Consider the following 23,578-nt stretch of genomic DNA (forward strand, 5'->3'; position numbering starts at 1 on the left):
AAACTCTGAACTCCTCCTTAAACTTTTCATCTCCTCCCTGCCCTCCCACATCTACCCCCACCCTTTCCCCCTTCTCCACTCCTAAACCTTTGCCCTCCTCCTCCTCCTCTCCCTCCCATCCTTCAAAATGCTGGCCTCTCCCTTCATTTTGTTCCCACCTCTCCCCCACACCCCACCCCACCACCCCCCCNGGGGAAGAGAAAATAGAAGGATAGAAGGATTTTAGTAAAGGATTTTGACAAGGAGCTTCTAAAAAAGGGTTTTTTTTTTTTTTTTTTTTTTTTTTTTTTTTTAATTTATTTTTATAGACTATAACTATGGAATACAATTTTTCATGAATTATTGCATTTATCCGAGTGATCCACAAATAACTAAAATCTCTCTTTTGCTTGCTCCTATCCTGATGAGTAGAAATCAAAGCACGCTTTTTTTTTGTTTTTTGGTTGAGCAATTGTTGGAGTAAATCTTGAATGAACCCCTCGAAAAGTTGGATGGACATGGTAATAAAAGTTGCTAATTAGTTTCTTTCTCTACTGCACAAAACGCACAAGCATATCAATATATAGAAAACAATTTAGATTTCCTTTGGTAGTAATAAAGCTTTATTAAAGAAACATGTTAAGCAGGATAGACTTTGGCTGTCACTAGGGGTGTCAATGTAAAAAACCCAGCCAACCTTAAGGTCTCTTAACTCAACCCAAGCCCAGCCCAGCCCAACCCTAGGTCGGGTTAGGATTTCTTAGCCCAAGCCCAACCGTGTCGAGTTTAATCCAACCCAACCCATCCCTGATGAACCTTGATTGGGCTGAGTTTAACCCAATCTAGTCCAACCCAATACTATTGGTTATGCATTGCAAAGGCCAAAGACCAAAATTTCAGTATATGTATAGATTGTGGAAAACGAAAGACCTTTTTCTATAAGTTTCGGTTGATAATTATTAGCATATTTATATGATTATATACTTCATAAACATGGTTGGGTTGGGTTGAGACCTCAACCCAGGCCCAGCCCAACCCAACCTTGCTTTGAGCTAGAAAATCTCAACCCTAACCCACCCTATGGGCTGAAATCTCAGCCCAAGCCATGTTTGGGCTCAGGACAAGCTAGGACTAGTTCGGGTTGATCATACTTTTTGGACATCTCTAATTATCGCACATGGTAAAACTTTTATAACTATTTTTATGAACTTTGATAATGCAAGGGCCAAGGAGTGCTTGAGAGCCTGAAACTAGGAAAATGTTTCAAGGACTTCAAAATACAGAAGAATTGAGAGCCACAACTTTTACCCTTTGAACTGATTGCCGATCTTTAACTAAATGAATAAGTGGATATATGAAAACATGGTCATGGGAGCTTTTAATTTTGTACATAAACTATTTTCTTGGACATTAAGTTTGTACCTAAACCATGGGAGCTATTGCCACTATTTCTTTGTATTTATATTTTTAATAAGTTATTTATTATCTCATGCGTCAACTTGGTTGGCCCACACACCTGTCAATCACTTAGCCTATTGGGGTTGAGTAGGTGTGTCAATTGGGGGCCAATCATTTTTTATTGGGATGGCCATAGGCACCACCTTATTTGGGCCTTAGATTGGAATGGACCGATTATTTAATTTGCCCTACTACCAAGACGGAAACCCAATCATTTTCGATTTCGGTATAGGGTTCGTGTTCGATCTCGGGCAATTGGCCCATAGGACCTAGAGTCCTAGACCGATTAATTAATGGGTAATTTACAGCGCCACCCCCTGGAGAACGCCAATATTATAGGAACACCCCCTCTCTTTCACCAAATTAGACTCAGACCCCCTACCGTCAGTCTCCGTTAAAGAATATATTTTATATGCTGATGTCAGCTACTGTTTTTTATATTAAATACCAAAATGCCCTTACTAAATGTGAAGTACCTAAAATGCCTATCTAATAAGTCCTATCCTCAAATCGATGGTTACTGTACCTTTCTCCCAGATCGAGCACCGGAGGTGGCAGCTGCATCAACGATCACGGCGGCGGCGGTAGGATCCCATGTTTACTGCGAATTCGATATTTTGATCTTCCATTCTGTTCACCAGGTGAGTTTCTTGTAACTCACGTGTTAGCTTTTTTGGATTTTTGAATGACGATATGGAAATTCGTTATTGATTAGATTTCAATTGCAGCTCATGTGACCAAGAAGAAAGAAGGTCTTGGTGAAGTCTTGAACAGGGATCGTTTAGTCAGTGCTCCCTACAAGCTTTAGTTCCTAGGTGACACAGACTCGGATGTTGTTTGCAAAAAAAACGCTAAGGAAAAGGTAGCTCAGTTCCGAAATGCAATCACCAAGGACTACTACTTCCAGATGTACTAAGATGATTTGCCGATCTGGGGTTATCTCATCAGCAACGGGACCCTCTCGTGGCTTCCTACTATGCTTCCAGTGGTAGAAGATGCCCTTGGCGCCGCCCCTGTTCGAAGGTATGATAATCTGATCCCTGTGGAGGAGCAGCCCAAAAGTTCCATCGCTAATGAGGATGACACCACCCCTGGTGGATCGGCGCAGACTCGGGACTATTACTCCGATTACTCCTCGTCGCGAAGGAAGAGCCTCGACCGTTCCAGTTCCATTTGGAAGATGGCAGCCGCTGTGGTGGCAGAGGTTGATGAGACTAGGTTAGTTTCGAATCCAAAGAAGTCGCAGCGGTGATCACTCGATCCTTTTCCATTTCCGATCTGGAGGAAATTTTTTCTGTAAAGATTGAAAATCCATGACTAAGCATTTGGGTTTTTTTATTTAGAGAACCCAAGTCAGCCGAGAGAGAGAGAAGCTGGAACCGCCAGTGACCGGAGAAGAAGCTGGAACCGCCAGTGACCGGAGAAGAAGTTGAACCGCCAGTGGTATCTGCTGTTGCAGTGAGAGGTAAAGTAAAATATGATTGTTTATTTGTTTTAGTTAAAAGGGTAAAAATGTCATTTCAAATTCTTTCTTAACGGTGACTGACGGTAGGGGGTCTGAGTCTAATTTGGTGAAAGAGAGGGGGTGTTCCTATAATACTGGCATTCTCCAGGGGGTGGCGCTGTAAATTACCCAAAAAAAAAGGAAACCTACTTTTTCAATTGGGTTTTGATGTTAGAATAAAACCATTGACTTGAGCAAAACCAAGCCAAATAAATTATATCCCATGCACCCAACCAAATTGAATTTCAACCATTCGAAACTCAACAACCACGTGTTTTTGTTGAGCTGAGTATTTATTTATTTATTTTCAACCATAAACACTATGGGTTTACTTCCGAGTTATATAAAAAGGGTTGAAATGTATCTAGATTTGACATTGTGAGAATGTATCAACATGAGATTGTAATTACCCTCTCAACTTTATTTGTTTCAACAAGTTATTTTTATTTTATATAAAAAAATTTTATTTTCATTTAAAATTGAATTCAAAACGAATTATCAAAACTATTTATAAACGAAATAAAAATCAAAACCAAACCGGTTGAAGCGGTTGCATAGAAACCTCAATTTATGGGTTCCCTGTCCGGAAGGAAAAATATACGGACAGCCCATGCCCATATGGTAACAGGTCTGATGGGGATTAAAATTTGCTACACAGGGTTGAGCTTAACTAGAAATATAAACACACCAACCACGCGAAGAAAGTAATAATAAATAATAATATAAAAAAAAGGGCAGAAATTATAATTACATTTAAGGGCCTACATTTGAAATGGAAACAAAAGAAAGAAAGAAAGAAAGAAAGAAAGAAAGAAAGGAAAAGAAAAAAAGAAACGTATTGCTTATATATATATATATATATATATCCCTTCAGTGTCCCTTTCTCTCTCTCTGTCTGTCTGTCCAGTCTTCTCTTCGTGGAACGAAAGAAAATAATCGGATCGGCGGAGAAGAAAAAAGGAAGAGAAGGAAAGGGGAGGTAAAGACTAATCAGTCATGGTTTCGACGAGGCGTAGCGGATCGCTATCGACTAATACTAGCAAGAGATCTTCGTCTTCAGATGACAAACCCTTGTCCCCCAAGCGACAAAAGGTCTTCGAAAACGGAATACAGAACCGACAGAACTTTTCATTTTTCTTTTCGTTTTAGTGTTCAAGAAGCCGTGAAGTTTCGAATCTGGCGAGTTATGTTTTTGCTTTTTACCTGTGATTTCTTGGAATGTTCAGGTTGAAACAGTTGCGGCAGCTGAGAAATCATCGCAGACTTCGGGATCTTCGGATAATTCGAAGGAATTGTGCTCGTCTCCAGCGTTAGACCCTGTAGATTGCCTTCCAATAGACCCTCCGATCTCTGGAAGTGGTGCCGGTGACGCTGTAGATTCTGAGAAGGGGGAGAAAGGGGATGACGGGACCGCTCCGGCAGTTCCTGTATCATCGCCGATCGCAGATGGTGAGATTTTCTTTTTTTGTTCTTTTGCTGGGAATACTTCTTTGCATGATACAGTGAATGGTTTTTAGGCGTTATGGGGTTTTCGCGAGTTGTGAATTTGGATTCCTTGAGCGACTTTTGGTCTTGTTTTTTGAAGCTTCTTCACCTGTTTTGGTGGACAAAGAAAGGAGTTCGTTCTCTTCATGGAGTTCTTTCCAAAAGCAACATACGAATTCCGACACTTCCACTCCTTGGTGCAAGCTTCTGTCACAGTACACTGAGGTATCTAGCTCATATCACATACTTAGTCGTCTTCTTTATTACTAAATCTGCCGAGTTCTGTGTTGGGAGCTTTGCTGTGTCTCCCCCCCCCCCCTTGCCTCCCACAGAAAAAGTTATTTGGTTCAATAAAGATTTGCTGTATTTTTTCGGAATTTAAAATCATCCCTCTCTGTTTGGGTTTGGTTCGACTAACTGATTCAGCTGCATTTTCGTTTTTTTTTTAGTTGGTACTTATTCTTTCAGTGCCCTTCCTTTCTCTGCGGAGCTAATCCTTTGTGTGCTGCAGAATCAACATATTCCCATTGATACAAATCTGTTCACTATCGGTTCGAGCAGAAACTGCAACTTCCCTTTAAAGGATCTAAACATTAGTGGCATTCTATGCAGGATCAAGCATACACAGGTATTATTTGTACGTTAAGCTTATTTTGCATTTGAGGTTGCCATCCTTTCTTGGGTGGGAGATAGATCTCAGAGTGGTCTATGTGGGTGCGTTTGGTTCAATGTTGACATGCAGTATGAGTACTCATTATTTGTCGACATGGTCAGCATGAGGGCAATGTGGTTGCCGTTCTCGAAAGCACAGGGAGCAAGGGGTCTGTGCAAATAAATGGGAAGGTTGTCAAGAAGAACACCAGCAGTGTTCTTATCTCCGGTGATGAAGTGATATTCGGTTTAGCAGGGAACCATGCTTATGTATCCTTCCCGTTTGACTGTCTTTAGTAAGAATTATTTCTTTAATAAGTTCTCTTTTCATTTCCGTTGTTCTTTCCCTTGGATGGTTTCCTTAATATTTCCCAACATAGGTTTTCCTGCAACTCACACCTGAGGCTGCAGTTAAGGTCCCTTCAGTGGTTGGGGTTGCAGAGGCTCCAAGCAATGTGGGTAAAGGGGTGCACCTTGAAAGAAAGTCTGGAGATCCTTCAGCTGTGGCTGGAGCCTCTATATTGGCATCTCTATCGAATCTTAGACAAGATTTATCACTTTTGTCTCCTCCAGCAAAAATTGCTAGTGAAAGCCAACAAGGTACTGAAATTCCTGTTTGTTCACTTGCTCAAGATGGGCCAGAAATGGACCTCCATGGCCCAGAGAGGAAAGGTAATTCGGATCCAAGTGCAGATAAAACCGTTGAGGTTGGAACTACCAGTCAAAGCCTCCACGTGGACAACAATCAAGAGTCTGGTGTAGAGTTGGATGTTGTAAAACTTCCAGGCGTGAATGATTCATTAAGGCCTTTCTTGCGGATGTTGGCTGGATCAAGTAGTTGTGACCTGGAATTGAGCAAGAATATCTTTAAACAGGTATTGGAAGAAAGAAAGGAATGGGCAAGGGATTCACAGCAAACATCAACGTCAGGTGTTTCTTCCAAATGTGCAGCATTCAAAGAAGATATTCAGGCTGCTATTCTTGATGGAAAAGAATTACAAGTTTCATTTGATAGTTTCCCCTACTATTTGAGGTATGAATCTTATGCTGGATTGTTTCTCTTTGCTATCCCTTTATTTTGTCCCACTTTGCACCAACAATTAGCTCTGAGATTGAATGATCAAGTTTTCTACCATCAAATATTCAGCCCTCAGTTCTCCATCTGCATATCAGATCATTATATGGCTTAGGTGATTTGGGTCTTAACTACTGGGACCGGTTAAGGGCGGATATATTCAGTCAAGTTTGAATTGGCTCGTATCATCTTGTTGTGGTAGGATACTGTTCCAGGTTCTTCGCACCCACCGTTGATTGTAGCACACCTATGTCCTTGTTACACAGTGCTTTTCAAATGTAGTTGTTTGAATGAAGGCTCAAATTTTCAATCATAAAGATTCAGCCCCTGTATTTTCCATCTGCACACCAGATCTATTGTATCCATTGGTATTATCATTATGAAATCCCACATCTCATGATGATTTCAGTCCATTACTGATATTAGAGTAGTTTTAGTAGAATCTTGAGAGATGCCATGTATTTGGAAATATATGGCCTCCTGTAATCAGATTGACTAGATGCAGTCCGTCCAATGAACGTGGCTCAGAAGGGATCACTTTTAACCCAGATTTCTGTCATGGTGTAAGATGAGGAACCCAACTTATGGTAAGCATCAAACTTGGGTTGCGCTTAAGAGTGGAAGTACCTGAATTGTGAAAGCACCAGAACTACTGTCCTTAACTGGTCTTTCAATCCAAACCTCCTTGAAGATTGATATATGAGTCAGGCATCTCCTAGACCATAAGGTTCTTTACTCCAATAATCTCCAATTGATGAGAGGGTGTATTACATATATAAAGTGTTTCTAAATCCTAACTTATCTCATAAAAGGACTTCTAGTCACTAACATACTCAATAAAGTAAATAAATTCAAAACAAAATTCAATCTAGCTATATTCTAATTTAATGCAAACACTCAACTTAATTACTATTCCCATGTACTAACTTTATCTCCATTCAATGGGCTTATAAATTAGGCCCATTACAATGAAACCCAAGAAAATAAAAAGCACAACCTATAATATAACTACCCAATGGTCAATTTCAGCCCATTGGACTGCCACCAGCACCTTATGTGGACCTCCATATGGGATTAATGTATAATGCAACTGCATCAGAGACGCAACTGGCCCAACCCGCCTTTTTGGTCCAAGAAGGGTTGGTAAGGGTTAATTAGCTACTTGGGAATATCTTTGTAGTTGCATTCTCTTTTGGTAGAGATTTTTTTTATGTAATCTTTTATTTTAGAAGGCTGGGTAGCTACATAGGAGATTTGCTTGCGTTTGTTTATTTTCTTTCATATATATGCTTGTACTATGATGGAAGGATAGAGTGGATTGGAATTGGGTTTTGTTTATGCAAGCCTGTGTGCCTGATAATGCAGCCTGTCGGCTGATGGTTCTCTCTTTCCCTTTTCTCGCAGGTACGATATACCCTTCCTCTTCCTCCTTGTTTGTTATTCTTTCCTTCTCTCTCCATTATTCTTCTCCTTTTATTTTCTGCTCCTGTTCCTGCGACTAGCAATAGTTACAGCCACATAAAGTGGGTTCAACCTCCCTCACCTCTCATCTGTTCTGCCTCATATTTGGGGCTTGATTGTTACAGTAGTGCAAGTTATCACCAGATAATCAAGTCTAACAGTTGCTCCTACCTTAAGAACCAGGTCCACGACCGGACCTGAACTTGTTCTTACTGCCAGACCTTATTTCAAAGATTAGTTATCAGGTAGATTTGGGTCTTGTTTGGTTGGTTTTATGAGTGGGTCAGTGGGTTAGAAATCCTCCCCTGAAATTTCAGATCTAATCGATCTTGTATGAGGGAGAACCATCATTTGAACCCAGACCTCCCTGCTGTTGGTTTTTTGTTCTCTATCATATGTTGAAGATGACACTGTTCATCAAAATTACAGAACAGGCCCCTATTTGTATGGTTGGTTTCATTTTATCCTCCCTTTAACTTCGAGAAACACCCTCTGCCTAACAATTGCTTCCAGCTTAGTCCCAATTCTGTTTTATCTTCCAAAAAGAAGTTGCACTCTACATTATTTATATATTTTCCATTGCACCTTAAAATTGGGTTCCTAATCTGAATTTAATTAGAAATTTGCTATTGCCTTAGGTAGCTGACTTATTCTACCTTGGGAGTGACCTCAACTTTTGAGTTTCCGAACCTTTGGTCGCATCAATTTTTCCCGTCACCTTTTTTTTTTTTAATTCTTTCTTTCTCCCACTGCTCCTTTCATATTTCATCCTTTCTTTATGTTCTTTAAAGAAACACCAGGAAACAACTTAGAGATTAAGTATGTTTTAGTTAACTTCTTTATTCTTAAAGACTAAATCAACTTGGTAATACATGATTGACCAAAAAAAGAAGTGTATATGTGAGGGTAGCGGGCCTCGGATCCGGATCTCTCATCCCTCGTTTAGGGGAAGATGTCTCCGTCGGATTCGGGCCTTCTCTCCTCTCTCTTGATATCCTTTGAGGTGGATAAGGAAAGTGTTGTGTGTAGTTCTGCGGGCCCCGCGCCGCCGTATCGCTGCTCGGAAATACTTGGAGGCCTATTTCGCAGGTGTACCGGGTTCGTCATAAAGACGGGGTTTGATGATAGTCCAATACGGGGGATTGGGATTATACACAAAAGGTGTGGAGTCGCCACCTATGATTGTGGGCATAGGATCCGAGAGTCGGCCCAATTCTTGAGAAAAGGGCCTGGAAGTTGGTTTGATCCAGAGATTTAGGGTAAGAGTCAGGTTGTAAAATTGGGAAGGTGTTAGGCATCCAACCTACCCGGTTCAACCGGTCTTTCTACTAGATGCTTAAGAACGAACATTTTCCACAATTATTCCTAATCCGCATGCATGGCTAAATTATCAAGCATATGTACATTAAATAAAAACAACTATTATGTACACTAAAACAAGGCTAATTAGATATCTACATTATGTTTAAATGTGGAGAGAGATTATACCTAAATTTGACCCATGTTTCGGGTCAAGAGGGGTGAGCCCCTGATTGATACCGACTTTTCTCGTGGATTCTCCCGGCTCGGGGGAAGATGGTCTTGAATTCCAACTTCCTATTTTGGGAGATAATGATTGTGGTAATCTGCGGATGGAGTCCGGCACACTTTGTATGATGATTGTTGGATCAGGGTCCTCTTCCAATGAGCTATTCCTGAGGAAAATGACAATACACAAAGTTTACTTCAGAGACCTGCCAAATACACGTGCACTAGTTGCGTTTTCCTCAACCAAAACCTAATTGCAGACAACCCTAAGATATTATAAGGTAGTAATTTCAGAGAGAATGTGTGTTGGTTGGAACTTGTAAGTATAGTTACTCCAAACCACCCCCCCCCCAAAAAAAAAAACCTTGTTTGATACCGTGTGTTTAAAATGGTTCAGAATATAAACGATTGTAAAAAATATGGTCGAACATTTTGGAAACGGAAAAAAAAACTTAACTTCATTGGTACTGTAATGTGAATGGTACGATAAAAAAATATAATCGAATATTTCAAGAATGAAAAAAATATGAAAACGAATGATATGAATTTTAAACATTAATGAGAGAGAGAGAGAGAGGAGGAGCTATCATCTCAACTCAAGAGCGGCAGCAAAGCCAGTTGAATTTAGTGCAAAACAAATAGCATTAGGGGCTCAAACAGAAGCCATTGTGGTCTTTGCTCCCCCAATGAAGCAAGAAAAAATATATATATTGTATTCACTCCTCCAAAGTCCATAACAGACCTTTATGGATCCATCCTCAACCTCTATTTCTGTATTTAAAGAGAACAGATCACATTTACCTAGTTCTCCCTTATTCTTCTTGCTAGTTTGATCTCCATTCCTTCCATCTAGAATTGACAGTTTATTTCTATGTTCCCTAGCAAAGGTTAGTAGTTTTGGGTTTCAGGAGCACAATCATTTCCACAACTTCACTCCTATCTTTTAAATTGACAGTTTATGTCTATGTTCCCTAGCAGAGGTTAGCAGTTTTGGGTTTCAGGAGCACAATCATTTCCACAACTTCACTCCTATCTTTTAAGCCTTTCTTCTTTCTCCTTGATTGAGTCGCATTACTTTTCTTTATAAGTAGAATTAATTTTTCTTTCATACAGGTAACTAATCCATGTTTTAAATCCTTGTTAGATAGAAAAATTACAAAGCTGGAATAGAGTTCACCACATATGTGAGAGAGAACATTAGAGTATGGACGAAGATAGAGGAGAAACTAAGGTAAGGGAGTTTGCCAAGTAATCTAGTAGGTCCTAACTCTAACATGCTTAATAAACAATGACAATCTTTGGCCCACACATCTAAATATATTGTAGACACCCAATTTTGTCACCCTCCCCCAGCAATGACGATACTTGGATGATAGACGCGAATCTTCACTTCCAGTTGACGAGATGCAATTGACTATGGTAGTCTCACCTTGACAGCCCCCAACTCACCTGAAAACCCTAAAAACCCAATGCGGGAAGAAACAATGACGATCTTTGGCCCACACATCTAAATATACTGTAGACACCCAATTTTGTCACCCTCCCCCAGTAATGACGATACTTGGATGATGGACGCGAATCTTCACTTCCAGTTGACGAGATGCAATTGACTATGGTAGTCTCACCCTGACAGCCCCCAACTCACCCGAAAACCCTAAAAACCCAATGCGGGAAGAAAGAGGATCCAATTGACTTTTTATATACGAAGGAATCCGGTCGAAAGTGACCGTACGAATAGATAGTACTTGAAAATACGATTCCAACGATATATGGTGCGTCAAAATGAGACTTACGAATCTCTAGTAATCATTCCCAGAAGTGGCCCCGCACGTGCGTGCACAACCCCGTGCACATACCCACATAACCCCGCCCATGTGTGTACATTCTCATGCACACACATGGGCATCACCCATGCACACAACCCTTAACCCCGCCCATCCATGCACACACTCGGGCACCACCGATGCACGCACACGTGCAACACCGACGCATGCAACCCGACCAACCTCGATCAAACTTGATCAGCCCAATCCGGCATTGACCGACCCGGTCTGGGCTCTGTGTAGTGCCCTTTTAGGGCTGTGTAGCCCTAGACAAACCTGCTCGATTGTGCAGTGCCCTTTAGGGATGTGCAGCCCTGGACAGACCTGCTCGGTGCCCAGATTTTTCCCCTGGTTTTTTCCCAAAAAATGGATTTTTGGACAAATATATTTTCCTGGCACTCCCGTGTTTTCCCAGAAAATCCCACCGGCAATCGGGTTTTCTGTTAGAATCCCGTTTTTGGAGAAAGATCCTTTCCGGCACTCCTGCAGACTTTTTCAAGCACTTCCGTAGATTTTTTGACATTTCTGTATTTTTCCAGGAAATATTCCCGATAGTCGGGTTTTCTGCTAAAATCCTAGTTTTCAAAAAATATCTTTCCCTACATTCCGAAAGTCATTCCCGGTACTTCCAATGATTTTCCGACACTTTCGTATTTTTTTCAGAAATTCCCTCGATAGTTCAATTTTCTGTTAAAATCCCAGTTTTTGTGAAAATATTCTGTTTACAAGAAAATATCTTCACTTTCAAAAGCAAAAAAAATATCTTCACTTCCCATCACACTTTGAATTATATCATTGGACAATAGGGAGAGCTACCTCCTATTAATCCTCTGGGTAAAGAATGTGTCCTCACCCCATTGGTTTGTAAGAAAATATCTTCTCACCTTTTTGGGTAAAGAAGGAATCTCTTCAAACTTCGAAATATACCACTGGGCGATAGGGAGAGTGCCCTTCTATTGTCCTCTGGGTAAAAATGTGTGCCCTCACCTCATTGGTTGGAAAAAAACTATAAATACCCCTCCTTGAAAAAACACACCAAAGCCTCCTTAAGAGCATTCTTGTAGAGAAGCTCTGCCCTCTCTCCTTCTCCCCTCCCCTTTTGAGTTTCTTCGGGTTTTAGGAGCGATCTTCGTTTGTTCGGATCTTCGTCAAGATACGAAATCTTGTTCGGATCTTCGTTGAGTTTCTTTGGGACTTTGAAGATCTTCAATCCAAGTTTTTAGTTCAATCCATTTTAGCCAAAAATAGTATGTTTTTAGCTTCCCTCCTTTGAGTGTTCTTGGTTTTTACCAAAAGTAGAAATCCCTCCCCCCTTGAGGTTCTTCGAGTCTACGAAGAGATCTTTGTCAAGATCCGGAGTTCTGTTCAGATCTTCAAAGTGTTCTTCGGGGCTTTGGGGATCTTCAATCCATTTTTTAGGTCAATCTATTTTTGGGCAAAAATAGTCGTTCACAGCGGAAGCTCTGCCCGAGTGCCCTTGGAATATTTTCAAAAATAGCCATTCCCAGCGAAAGTTCTGCCGGGGTGCCACCAGAATCTTTTTCCTGCAGTAGCCAACCCTAGTGGAAGCTCTGCTGAAATCTCGACCCGACTTTTCCGGAAGTAGCTCATCCCTAGCGGAAGCTCTACCGAAGTACCAACCCGACTTTTCTAGAAGTAGCTCATCCCTAGCGGAAGCTCTACCGAAGTGTCACCTTATCAAAACCCGGAAGTAGCTCATCCCTAGCGGAAGCTCTTCTATTCTTTCTATTCTTGACTTAGTCTCTGACCCATGGTTCAAAAACTCGTCGAAATTTTGCTAATTGAAATGTCTGAAACAAAACAGGAGGCGAAACCCAGAATCAGCACTGTTTCGCTGAAATTTCTCACATTTCGCTAATTTCAATAATTTCGGCCATTAGCCCCCCAAATGTCCAAGTTAAAAACATGGAAAAAATACACTGTTTCAGCGAAATTTCGGTAGTTTTGGATTGACCGAAACGAGTTTTTGAACCTTGCTCTGACTAGCTTGAAAATCAGCACCATCACATATGTTTGTTAGGATAAGATCCTAAGGTGTTATGTCAGTTGTAGGCATGCTCTAAGTTTTCAAAACTATTTGGATTCCTGTTATTAGAAAGCAGAGATTTCAGAACAAGGTCAGTGGTGGCCATGAAAGCATTTTTTTTTTTAGCTTTAATAGCTATTCCTAGTAATTTAGTTGATGTGTGCAACCTCTGAAAGGTAGTTTCTTCAGATTTCAGAAAGTGTTATGGGCTGGCAAATTTTTTAGATTTTAATATAGAGATCAGATGGGAGGGAATACTTCTGAGGCTTGAATAGGGAACATGCTTGGTTTCGTAATTCATAAATATTTATAGATATAAATTTTAAGATTTAGAAAGGGTGTTTTGGTTCGTTAAAAATACTCCAGAGACAAATGGAAGGTAGTTCATACTTATATATGGTATAGATTAAATAAAAAAATCTTCAGAAACAAAGGTTGTAATCAATTGGTTTCCTTCTAAAAATATTCGTTTGTCCATTTTCTCTAGTTCCTACTTTCATGCACATTTCCTTTGTTAAGAACACCTTTTCTCATATTTTTCTATTCTATGCTTTTGAATAAGTTACTGTCCTCTGTGTGTGTGGATCTGCTATGTGTTGATGTACTTGATGCATGGGAACTCCAAAACAACATCAATGTACTGCTGAAGATGCCTATTCAATAAGATTCGTACATCTTAACAATAATAGCAATATCACCAAGCTGTTCTATGCACATTGATATCTTCAACCTCTGATTTTATGTAATATTTACCAAGTGCGTGGATCTGCTATGTGTTGACGTACTTGATGCGTGGGAATTCTCTATTTCCTCTCCAAAACAACATCAATGTACTGCTGAAGATGCCTATTCAATAAGATTCATACATCTTGCATGATTGCTAATACTTCATGACATGTCTGTAATCAGTGTTGTGTAACTTCTGTGACAGTGAGAACACCAACAACGTCCTGATTAGTGCAGTATTTATACATTTGAAACGAAAAGAATATGCAAAATATACCTCTGAACTTCCTACTGTAAGCCCAAGAATTCTGCTATCTGGTCCTGCAGGTGAGTTGAGAAAACCTTCAAGTTCTCAAAGGTTGTATTCATTTGGTTCCCTCCTAAAATTGTGTTTGTTTATTTGTGCAGGTTCTGAGATATACCAGGAGATGTTGTCAAAGGCACTTGCTAATCACTTTGGGGCTAAATTGCTTATATTTGATAGCCACTCCCTTCTGGGTGTAAGATATACAACCCTTCATCTGAATCGATGATAGTGAAACAGTTCTGTCACACATAGTTTTATCGAGAATTTGGGCTCTCTAAACTCATTAATTTGTTGTGTACTAAATTTTGCAGTTATTCTGTTTTTTGGTCATTATTATTGTTGTCAGAGAATGCTACTATTGTTATTACTGTATTTAGTCGGAAAGCAGTTAATTGGTGAGAGAATTATCAATTATATATGGGTTGTAGGTTCTATCTTCAAAGGAAGTGGAGCTTCTGAAAGATGGACTACGAGCAGAAAAGTCCTGTCTCTGTGCAAAGCCCCGTCCAGGTCAGATGGATTTAGTTAAAAGCACCACTCCCTCTGGTGGAGAGTCAGATGCTTCAGGCCCTGCAGATGTGTCCTCTTGTGCTTTGGAATCTCAACCAAAACTAGAGACAATCAATGTGCCTGCATCCTCTGGGACGTCTAAGAATCATCTTTTCAAGATGGGTATGCCATTTTGAAGCTCTTTTGGGGAGAATTTTATCACTTTTTGTTTCCGTAGCTTTTATTATTACATGGTTTGACCTTAGCTATATATTCTGACAATGGAATATTCAGGTGACCGAGTGAGATTTGTGGGTGTAGTCTCTGGTAGTTTGTACCCAACAGCTTCAGCTCCTTCAAGGTATGAAGTGTATGTATGTACATATATTTTCATTGGTACCACAGGTCTTATTTCAGCTGATAATTCATGTTCTTATGGCTGTTTTAAATCAATCATATGAGTTAGAAGTGATTTAAATAAAAAAAAAAAGCAATTTTAAGAGTGAGTTTACTTGTACACAGATGGTTCATGTATTTTTTTAGGATCATTTGCTTCTCAAAACTGCCATAATCACAGTAATGCAGGAGTTGATTACAAGTAACTAACTCCGCAGTTTAAAACCCCAAACAATACAAATAGGATCAGGAAACAAAGAAATAATATCATCAAATAAATCCCCAAGGATACAATACCCATATAGGAGCAAAACCAGCCCAAAATCTAACCCGATAGGAGATAGAAAGACCTGTTATAGAGCTGGAGAGAGAGAGAGGTGCGGTCAGGGCTGTCGGAGTCCGATTGAGTTGCACTCTTGAGTGTAGATAGTCCTTAGAGAGGGTACAAAAACTCCCAAAGTTGGGAGGATTCTGACGGCTGGTTGTGAAGTTACAAGCTTTCTTGATTTTCTGACCTAGGAGAGAAAACTGAAAAGAACCTTCAAGAACAACAACTGAATGCTTCTAACAGTGACTAGGTAAGGATCGTGGGACCCTTATGAGGCGTGGAATACCCTGATTGAAGACCTGGTTGAACAGAGTACAGAAGAGAGAAAGAGAGGAGATCGATCTCTCTCTTATTCCCACTAGGATTGCTGATCGGTTCTGATTTCTAGAGACTTATCAGAATCTGAATTATACCTCTTGAATGTTACAGCAAATAAAATAAAAAAAGAAGAATAAAACGGATGGGGGGTTGAGAAGGGTGAAAGAGAATAAAGGAAGTGGCTATCTCAGCCTGGGCTTCTCACCCACAGCTATCTCAGCTGCTTTAAGCATTTAGTTGCAAACTTTCTTTCATTCAAATCTGTCCAATAATGGTACATATGCCTCTCTATTTATAGAGGGAAAGTTTACAATCATACTAATACTAGGAGCTAGTTTTTCAATAGGACTAGACGCTCCTACTACAACTAGGAATTCAAAATAGGACTAGGACTTGACTTTATGACTCCAATGTGGAGTAGGACTAACTAATAGTCCATATAGGACTTTACAACCAACTAATGGCCTAATGGGCCTTTATTGAATTAAATAACAACTAATTAAACTAATGGATAAAATCCCGTTTTCCTACCTTCTACCCATATTTTAGGCCTATTAAAGTGGTCAATTTCAAAGAAAACCCATGGGATCAAAGGCCCAACACATACATAACACAACCCAAGGCTTATTTGCAATAAAATAAGCCCAAGTGACTTATCTACATCACACAGTTTATACACAAGTTATGTTCAATGCATAATACTTTGATGCATATATAAAAATATCTGCTGTCTTGGATAAATCAATTTTGATATTATATTCCTAAGAAGGTTTCCTATTTCCTGTATCATAGATAGCTTAGTGATCTCTCTCTCTCACTCTCTCTCCACATACCCACAGACACAATACACTCTCTCTTGATGTTAGCCATACCTTTCTCAAAGTAGCTGATAAAAGTATGTTTTAAAGTATTTTCTTCCTTTTACATCATGGATTCAACCTTAGAAACAAGACGTTTTAAGATAAGTAGATTGAAGACGAAGTATATGATGTGCAACTTTAGTCACACTATGATTAATAACGCTATGGTGAAAATTGAGGAGAAAGAAATCCAGAAATCATTTGTATATCTGGGGTCAACCATAATTAAAGAAGGGTGACATAGAGGATGATGTTTTACTGAGAATTAAAGTGAGATGTATGAAGTGGAGAGGTGCGACCGTGTGTTGTGTGACTAACATATTCCTTTAAAGCTTAAAGAAAAATTCTATAAGATTGTTGTACAACCAGTTATGATGCGTGCGGTAGAATGTTGCACAGTTAAGAAGTGTCATATAGATAAGCTATGTGTAACAAAGATGAGGATGTTACGCTGGATGTGCGGTAAAACTAGGGAGGATAAAGTAAGGAGTGAACATATTAGTGCTGATTTCGGAGTTGCCCCGATCAATGATAAACTCTGAGAAAGTTGTTTGAGGTGTTATCGCCATGTTCAACGGAGGCCTGTGGATTCTTCAATAAGGAGGAGCGATCTAATTTAGGTTGAAGGAGCTAAAAGATCTGGGGGCAGGCCTAAAATGACCATAGTGGAAGTTGTGAGGAACGACATGCATAGTCTAGCTCTTGTCCTAAGTATGACCTCAAATAGAGCCGTTTGGAGGGCAAGGATCTATGTAGCTGACCCCATTTAGCTGAGATTTTCCTGACTTGTTGATATTGTGATTTTTCCTTTTGCATGGATCCATGTAGTTGACCCCATTAGGTTGGGATAAAACTGAATTTGTTGTTATACATCATGGATTCAATCCTGCACAGATTATCTTGATCTCTTGGTCATTATCCTTTTTCCTTCATCATGAATCCTTAATTATTCATATTGTCTTAATGTTTTAAGCTTTTTGTAATTGTATTTAGGGGCCCCACATATGGATATCGTGGCAAAGTTCTCTTGCCTTTTGAAGATAATTTGTTGTCCAAAATTGGTGTAAGGTTTGATAAACCTATTCCTGAAGGTGTTGACCTTGGAGGTTTATGTGAGGGAAGTCATGGATTTTTTTGCAATGGTAATGTCCTGGTCCTGTGTTCATATTTTTCATTAGCTTGGAAGCTTGTGAATTTCAAACTTTTTCAAAATATGTTGCCTCAAGTATTGTGAACTGTGTAGTTGAGAGCTTATTTCTTTTGTAGTCAATGATCTTCGTCTAGAGACCCCAGGTGCGGAGGATTTGGACAAGTTACTCATAAATACATTGTTTGAGGTAGCTACTTGAACTAACAATGCATGTTGGGGAGCTTCTATCATTTTTCTATGTAAATTGATTCACTACTAAATTTATTTACAATTTACCAGGTTGTTTCCAGTGAGAGCAGAAATTCTCCTTTCATTTTGTTTATGAAAGATGTTGAGAAGTCTATCATAGGAAATTCCGAATCATATTCAGCATTTAAGAGCCGACTGGAAAAGCTTCCTGATAATGTTGTCATCATTGGCTCTCATTCCCAAACTGATAATCGTAAGGAGAAGGTAAAGACAGCTTGTTTTCCATGGGTTGGATGCTTTGGCTTTTGTGGACCTTTATTCCTTTAATTCTTCTTCTTAATATCTATTGTGTGTTTGAGTGCGTGTATATGTATGTGTGTGTTTGTGTAAATGCTAATTGAAATTTTCTTTCCTTTAACTGTATGCTGTTTCTCATGCAGTCACATCCTGGAGGTCTCCTTTTCACAAAATTTGGAAGCAATCAGACTGCACTGCTTGATTTTGCATTCCCGGTAACAAAGTCTGGCGTGAAAGTTTTTTTGGACCTTTTAGTCTTGACAGTATATAGTTATGATTAGTTTCAAAGCGCACTTTTTTTTCCGGCACCATGTTTCCATATTATAAGTAGTTGCAAATACTGGACAATCATCATTGGCTTAAATTGGAAGAATACTACTAGTACTACTACTGCTGCTGCTGCTGCAGCTATTACTATTATTACTGTTATTATTATTGTTATTGTTGTTGTTATTGTTTTTATTGTTGTTGTTGTTGTTGTTGTTGTTGTTGTTGTTGTTGCTGCTGCTGTTGTTATAATACTGTTACTATTACTATTATAGTAATCAAGTGGTGATCTTGATCTAAAACATCAGTTGTAAAAAATCAATTCCGCCTGTAAATGACAAATTGAGAGCCTAATTATTATCAATCAAGGCCTTGGTAAGCTGTAGGATAATTTTTCCATCCCTCTTTAATTTTCTCATCCATCATTAGTACTTATCATCTTCACTTTTAATGCATTTGACTTATCTCTTCCTTTCCTTCATTTTAGCTATTCTATAGATAGCTTTTTCTCCTTCCTTTGTGCTCAAATTGTGATAAAGAACCTCACATTTCTTTGCCCTTAGTCCTTTGTCATGTCTTAAAAACTAGATTTCTTAGTCTTTATTGCAGCTTGAACCTCATCATTCCACCACCAAGTTTCCCTAGGTGACTGTTGTTTTCCTTTAGAATTTATTTGTACTTTACTACTTTGCCATGTATTAGGACTTCATTTTGGGACCTCCTGCTCCTTACTAAATTTCTAAAAGATTTTGTAATGAGCACCATAAAGAGACTATATACACAGTTACACACTCATCAACACAATCTTCTCTCATACTAGATAGGCAAGATGCCAAAAGCACAGGATCTCTCATGTCCTTAGTAGTGTTCTTAATCCATTCTAAGCACACCATCCAGAAATGGTTTATGGTTCCAAGCTTCCATTGCAAATACAGAAACAAATGGTTGCCTGATTTCCTATCCTTCGTATGCATGATAAAGGCAGTGTCCATTGTGCCTCTGTGGTACATAGCTGAATGTGAGTAAATTCCTGAGCCCAGTGTCTTGTATTCAAGGACTTGAAGTCTTGAACTGATCATAGGGCTTTATGAGGGAATAAATGAGCAGGAGTATCAAGAGCAGCCATATTAGCAAATTAACCGAAATTAGAGATTTGAAATAAATTAAATTTCGTGAAGCTGAGGTGGGGATGTTGAGATAGATGAGTGGAAAATTCGGAAAAGATAAAAATAAAGGATGAACACATTAGAGGTGATTTAGGGGTAGCTTCAATATATGATAAATTGAGATAAAGTTGTTTAAGGTGGCATGACCATGTGCAACTCTCTTTCAGAATGAAATTGATGACAATTTCATTTTTGTGAATGTGGCTTGGAAAATTTATGCACTTACTGGTTAAGGAGTTGGTGCAAGTGAAGATCCATCTGGTTCTTGGTCTAAATGGCAATGCTGCCATGCTCTTTCATGAATACAAGCCTCGTGGCATATTAAATACTAAGGAGATAGTATTTCCATGAATGTATTTTTACATCTCAAAGTTCAAGTGCCTAAATGCAGGATGGTAATCTGAAAGTGAAAATGGAGTAAACTAGAAAAGTTCTATAGAACTCCCAGAAAAGAATGTGGGTGAAAAGGTTATGAAATTAGCTTCACTTTTCTCTTTTCTTGTCGATTTCTAAGGGACTTCAGTTTTGGTTAACCAGTCTTTTCTGCTGTGAGCAATATTAATGCAAACTACTTTAGGGAAATGAAAATTCATTGTCAATTTGGTTGGAAGCAAGGTTCTAAAACCTGGGATTGGTCAAGGCCAATACCAATCCGGATCAGTCTGGATTGGACCGGACAGATTTATCCTTGCTTTTAATAAAAATCAAAATTTTTTATTCTGTTTTAATCCTTGGACCGTACCCATTTATTGGGATCGGAAAGGTCAGGATCGGGGATTGGTCAAGGAAACGATGGTTTGGAGTTACTGATTGTATATTCTTATCTTTGGAATGAAGGAGTTGCACTAGCCTGGCTGGACAAATAAGACCAGTTTAGCCCTAGCCATGGAGAGTGAGGCCCAGTCTTGCCTTATTTTGAAGTGTGGTCTTTAGAAGAAGCTGTCAACAGGTATTGGAAGGGTCTAGTTTCTGTTGTAAGTTGGTATTTGAGTTAGATTAGTAGTTGAGTTCAATTTGAGTCCTAAATATTTTATTTAGTTTCACTTTGTGAGTAGAATCCATGAGAAAGTATTGGTTCTGATAGAACCCCCCTCCAAAAAAAAAAATGAGTGGAGGTCAAAATACCCCCATGAGCAGCAAGCACTTGGAAGGAGCAAAGCGGATCTATGAGCACCGTTGCACGCTGTAGTTTTTCGGCAGGCTTCAAAGTTCTATTGCCATAACTAGTTGTAGCTACACAATTGAATGAGTGGAAATCTTTAAGTTTCATGGTTGCTGATTACTTCTACTTAGGCTGGTTTGATTGATATCTCCTCCCTCTGGTTGTTTTATTTTTAAAATTTCTCATTGGAGGTGTGATACCTCCTCATTTCTTCTATTCTTCTTCTTTCTATTCCCTCTATCTTCTGATTCCAACACCTGGGCGGATACTCTGATTTCTGACCACTTTTCTCCCATCTATTTTCTATCATATCGTAATTCTTGTTGTTTAGTATCATCCCAGACTTGTTTTGAATGGTCTGTCATTATTATCTATTGATTTCTGGTCTTCAACCTCATAATAATCTTCCATTTATTGCAAGTCCCTCCTCTGTTTTTCTGGAAATATTCAGTTGCAGACCTATCACATCAACTAGAGTCCAATAATTGATATTTTCAGGTTTGAAGATAGTCGCAAGGGCTGTGCAATACTATTGTGAAAGCCCCTGTCTAGTTTGGGTAATATTCTGGAAAGTTACAGCTCTTGTTTCGTTTTTCTAGTTTACCATCAGGTCTTCTTGTTTTCTGGAATATAGAAATTATTCTCTTAAATACAGCTCTCTGGTAATGTTTGGTAAATACATGGTTAATCTGGTTTTCTGAAATTGCATTAATTCCAGATCTAAATCTTCAATTTCCTCGATTTTGATGCTGCTCTAGTAGTGGGGTTCCAGCCTAGTGCTTTTCTTTTCTGTTCCAGACTCTGAACCACACCATGGAATCAGTAAAGTATTTCTCGTTGTGCATGTTAGACATCCACACCAAACCCATGATTTGAGAAGGGCTATTGTCAGTTTACGACTTATGCCTGCTTGCATGTGTCAGTGGAGGACGCATAGACTTCAAACCAGCACCTTGATATGTAATAAAGTTTTTTTGACATTTTTATCTGACATGTTTCTAAAATAATATGGTTCATTTAAGTAAGAAAGGTGAAACAAATGCACAAGATAGGAAAGCTTGTTTACATGAAAATTGGGGAACACCAAAGCCCTCTGCCTTTCCATCGGGATGGTTTTGTCACAAAATTGACCTGTTATCTTTATTTAACTAGCACAGTATTTGGCAAGTCACCCACAATAAAGTTCCAAACTGGTTTCATCTATTCTTGCTTTCTGTATTTTGATTTTGATATGTTACTAAGTTATTCTTCTTTTTTATCATAAATTATTACAGAATCTGCCCTATCCTTTATTGTTGCTATAATGAAGAAAGTATTGAGCTTTAGAGCGACTAAGCTGAAAATATTTCACCTGTGAATATCTGATATTTTATTTGGTTTTCTCAGGATAGTTTTGGGAGACTGCATGACAGAGGCAAAGAAGTCCCCAAAACAACAAAACTGTTGACAAAGCTTTTCCCAAACAAAGTCACCATACACATGCCGCAGGTTTGTAATGTGGATTCCTAGTTTACATTTACTGTTACTTTGATTTACTTGGTGGCTGGTTAATCTAATTCAGGATGAGAACCTCCTTGCGGACTGGAGAAATCAATTAGATCGAGATGTTGAAACTCTTAAAGCAAAGGGCAATTTGAATCACCTTCGCACTGTAAGAAATTTCTTTCTCCGTGTCGTTATTTTTTGTTCTCATAATTTGAACTTCCTTAAGATTGTTCGAGATATAGAGGGTCCTCCCCTCACCTCTTTTCTTCTGGCATCCTAGTTCCTGTTAGGTATTGCATTGGGGTGGGTTTCACCAATATCATAACTGACCTGTTTAAAATATTGCAAAACCATAACATATAGATGGGGTTCACCAGTTCTTCAAGATTACCTGGTGTCCAGGGTGGAAGGTGTTCCAAGGGACAAGGGTTTCTCAAGTACAATTCCTCACCCTAACTCTAAAATGATCAAACCATACTGAATAGTTTGGGCTGGAAGACTAGTTTAACCCACCCCATTGCTATCTCTGGTTCCTGTATGATCATGTAGTATTTTTTAACTTGAATGTTGTTGATCAAAATTACTTCATTAAACCAAGAAAAGGGAAAAAGCACCTTTTCTTCCTTCTGATTAAATTTTTCTCAACTCATTTCTCAGATTTGATCTCTCCAAAGTCTCTATTACACCACCCATATTTTCTCATTATTTGATATTGTTATTTGAATACCAACAAGCCCTCGTGGGTTGATTTGGTTTGATAGTCATGACATAGATTGTCCCTTCAAATACGAATCAAACCCTGGAGCAAAGAACTGAATTCCCCTTCCATTTGGAGAACCAAAGCTGTAATTCGGAGATGTTCATAACTTACTGCCACATTTGACATCAGGCCCTAATCTCTCTCTCTCTCTCTCTCTCTCTCTCCACATGTTGATTTGAGTGATTCTTAGAAGCTGATGTAGGGAGAATCCTAGGAATTAAAGTCCCTGTACAAGTTGACTAGTTTACCCACACTAACGTAGGTTAAAACTCAGGAATGGGTTGGAAGTAAAGGAGAACAACAACATACATGAGTTATGTGCAAATTCAAAACCAGGAAATTACAGAAGCAATAAGCAATAAAAATCCTAAGCATTAGCATCAACCTAACAGATTCCAATTAAGCAATATGGGGGTGGGAACATGTAGCAGCATTAGCATCAACCTAACAGATTCCAATTAAGCAATATGGGGGTGGGAACATGTAGCAGTAAATTGCCAATGGGGTGCATGCTCCCTAGCAGTAGCAGTTACTAGCCCAGCCCTTAACTTGCAGTTAATAAGTAAGAACCAATAATATTCTTATGCAGAAATTCAGCAAAGGGATAAGTAGCAGCAAACAAAAAGGATTCAGCAGGGGTTGGGCATGCGACAGAGATCAAAGGTTAA

The 23,578-nt window shown here is 39.1% G+C and overlaps 1 protein-coding gene across 1 annotated transcript in view; it reads left to right on the top strand.

Moving 5' to 3' along the window:
* The first annotated feature begins 3,817 nt into the window (after positions 1-3,817).
* LOC122073103 overlaps positions 3,818-23,578 on the top strand; it is a 28,737-nt gene continuing 8,976 nt past the window's right edge. Inside the window, exons 1-16 of the mRNA XM_042637626.1 lie at positions 3,818-4,033; positions 4,168-4,390; positions 4,527-4,651; positions 4,938-5,054; positions 5,201-5,347; positions 5,458-6,110; positions 13,942-14,063; positions 14,145-14,236; positions 14,472-14,715; positions 14,827-14,893; positions 17,428-17,576; positions 17,701-17,771; positions 17,864-18,037; positions 18,214-18,285; positions 22,052-22,153; positions 22,227-22,316. Of these exons, the coding sequence (XP_042493560.1) occupies positions 3,938-4,033; positions 4,168-4,390; positions 4,527-4,651; positions 4,938-5,054; positions 5,201-5,347; positions 5,458-6,110; positions 13,942-14,063; positions 14,145-14,236; positions 14,472-14,715; positions 14,827-14,893; positions 17,428-17,576; positions 17,701-17,771; positions 17,864-18,037; positions 18,214-18,285; positions 22,052-22,153; positions 22,227-22,316 (2,544 nt within the window). The 5' untranslated portion in view covers positions 3,818-3,937. The remainder of the gene's footprint in view (positions 4,034-4,167; positions 4,391-4,526; positions 4,652-4,937; positions 5,055-5,200; positions 5,348-5,457; positions 6,111-13,941; positions 14,064-14,144; positions 14,237-14,471; positions 14,716-14,826; positions 14,894-17,427; positions 17,577-17,700; positions 17,772-17,863; positions 18,038-18,213; positions 18,286-22,051; positions 22,154-22,226; positions 22,317-23,578) is intronic.

This window comes from Macadamia integrifolia, chromosome 3 (genome assembly GCF_013358625.1).
Source record: "Macadamia integrifolia cultivar HAES 741 chromosome 3, SCU_Mint_v3, whole genome shotgun sequence".
Taxonomy (NCBI): Eukaryota; Viridiplantae; Streptophyta; class Magnoliopsida; order Proteales; family Proteaceae; genus Macadamia; species Macadamia integrifolia.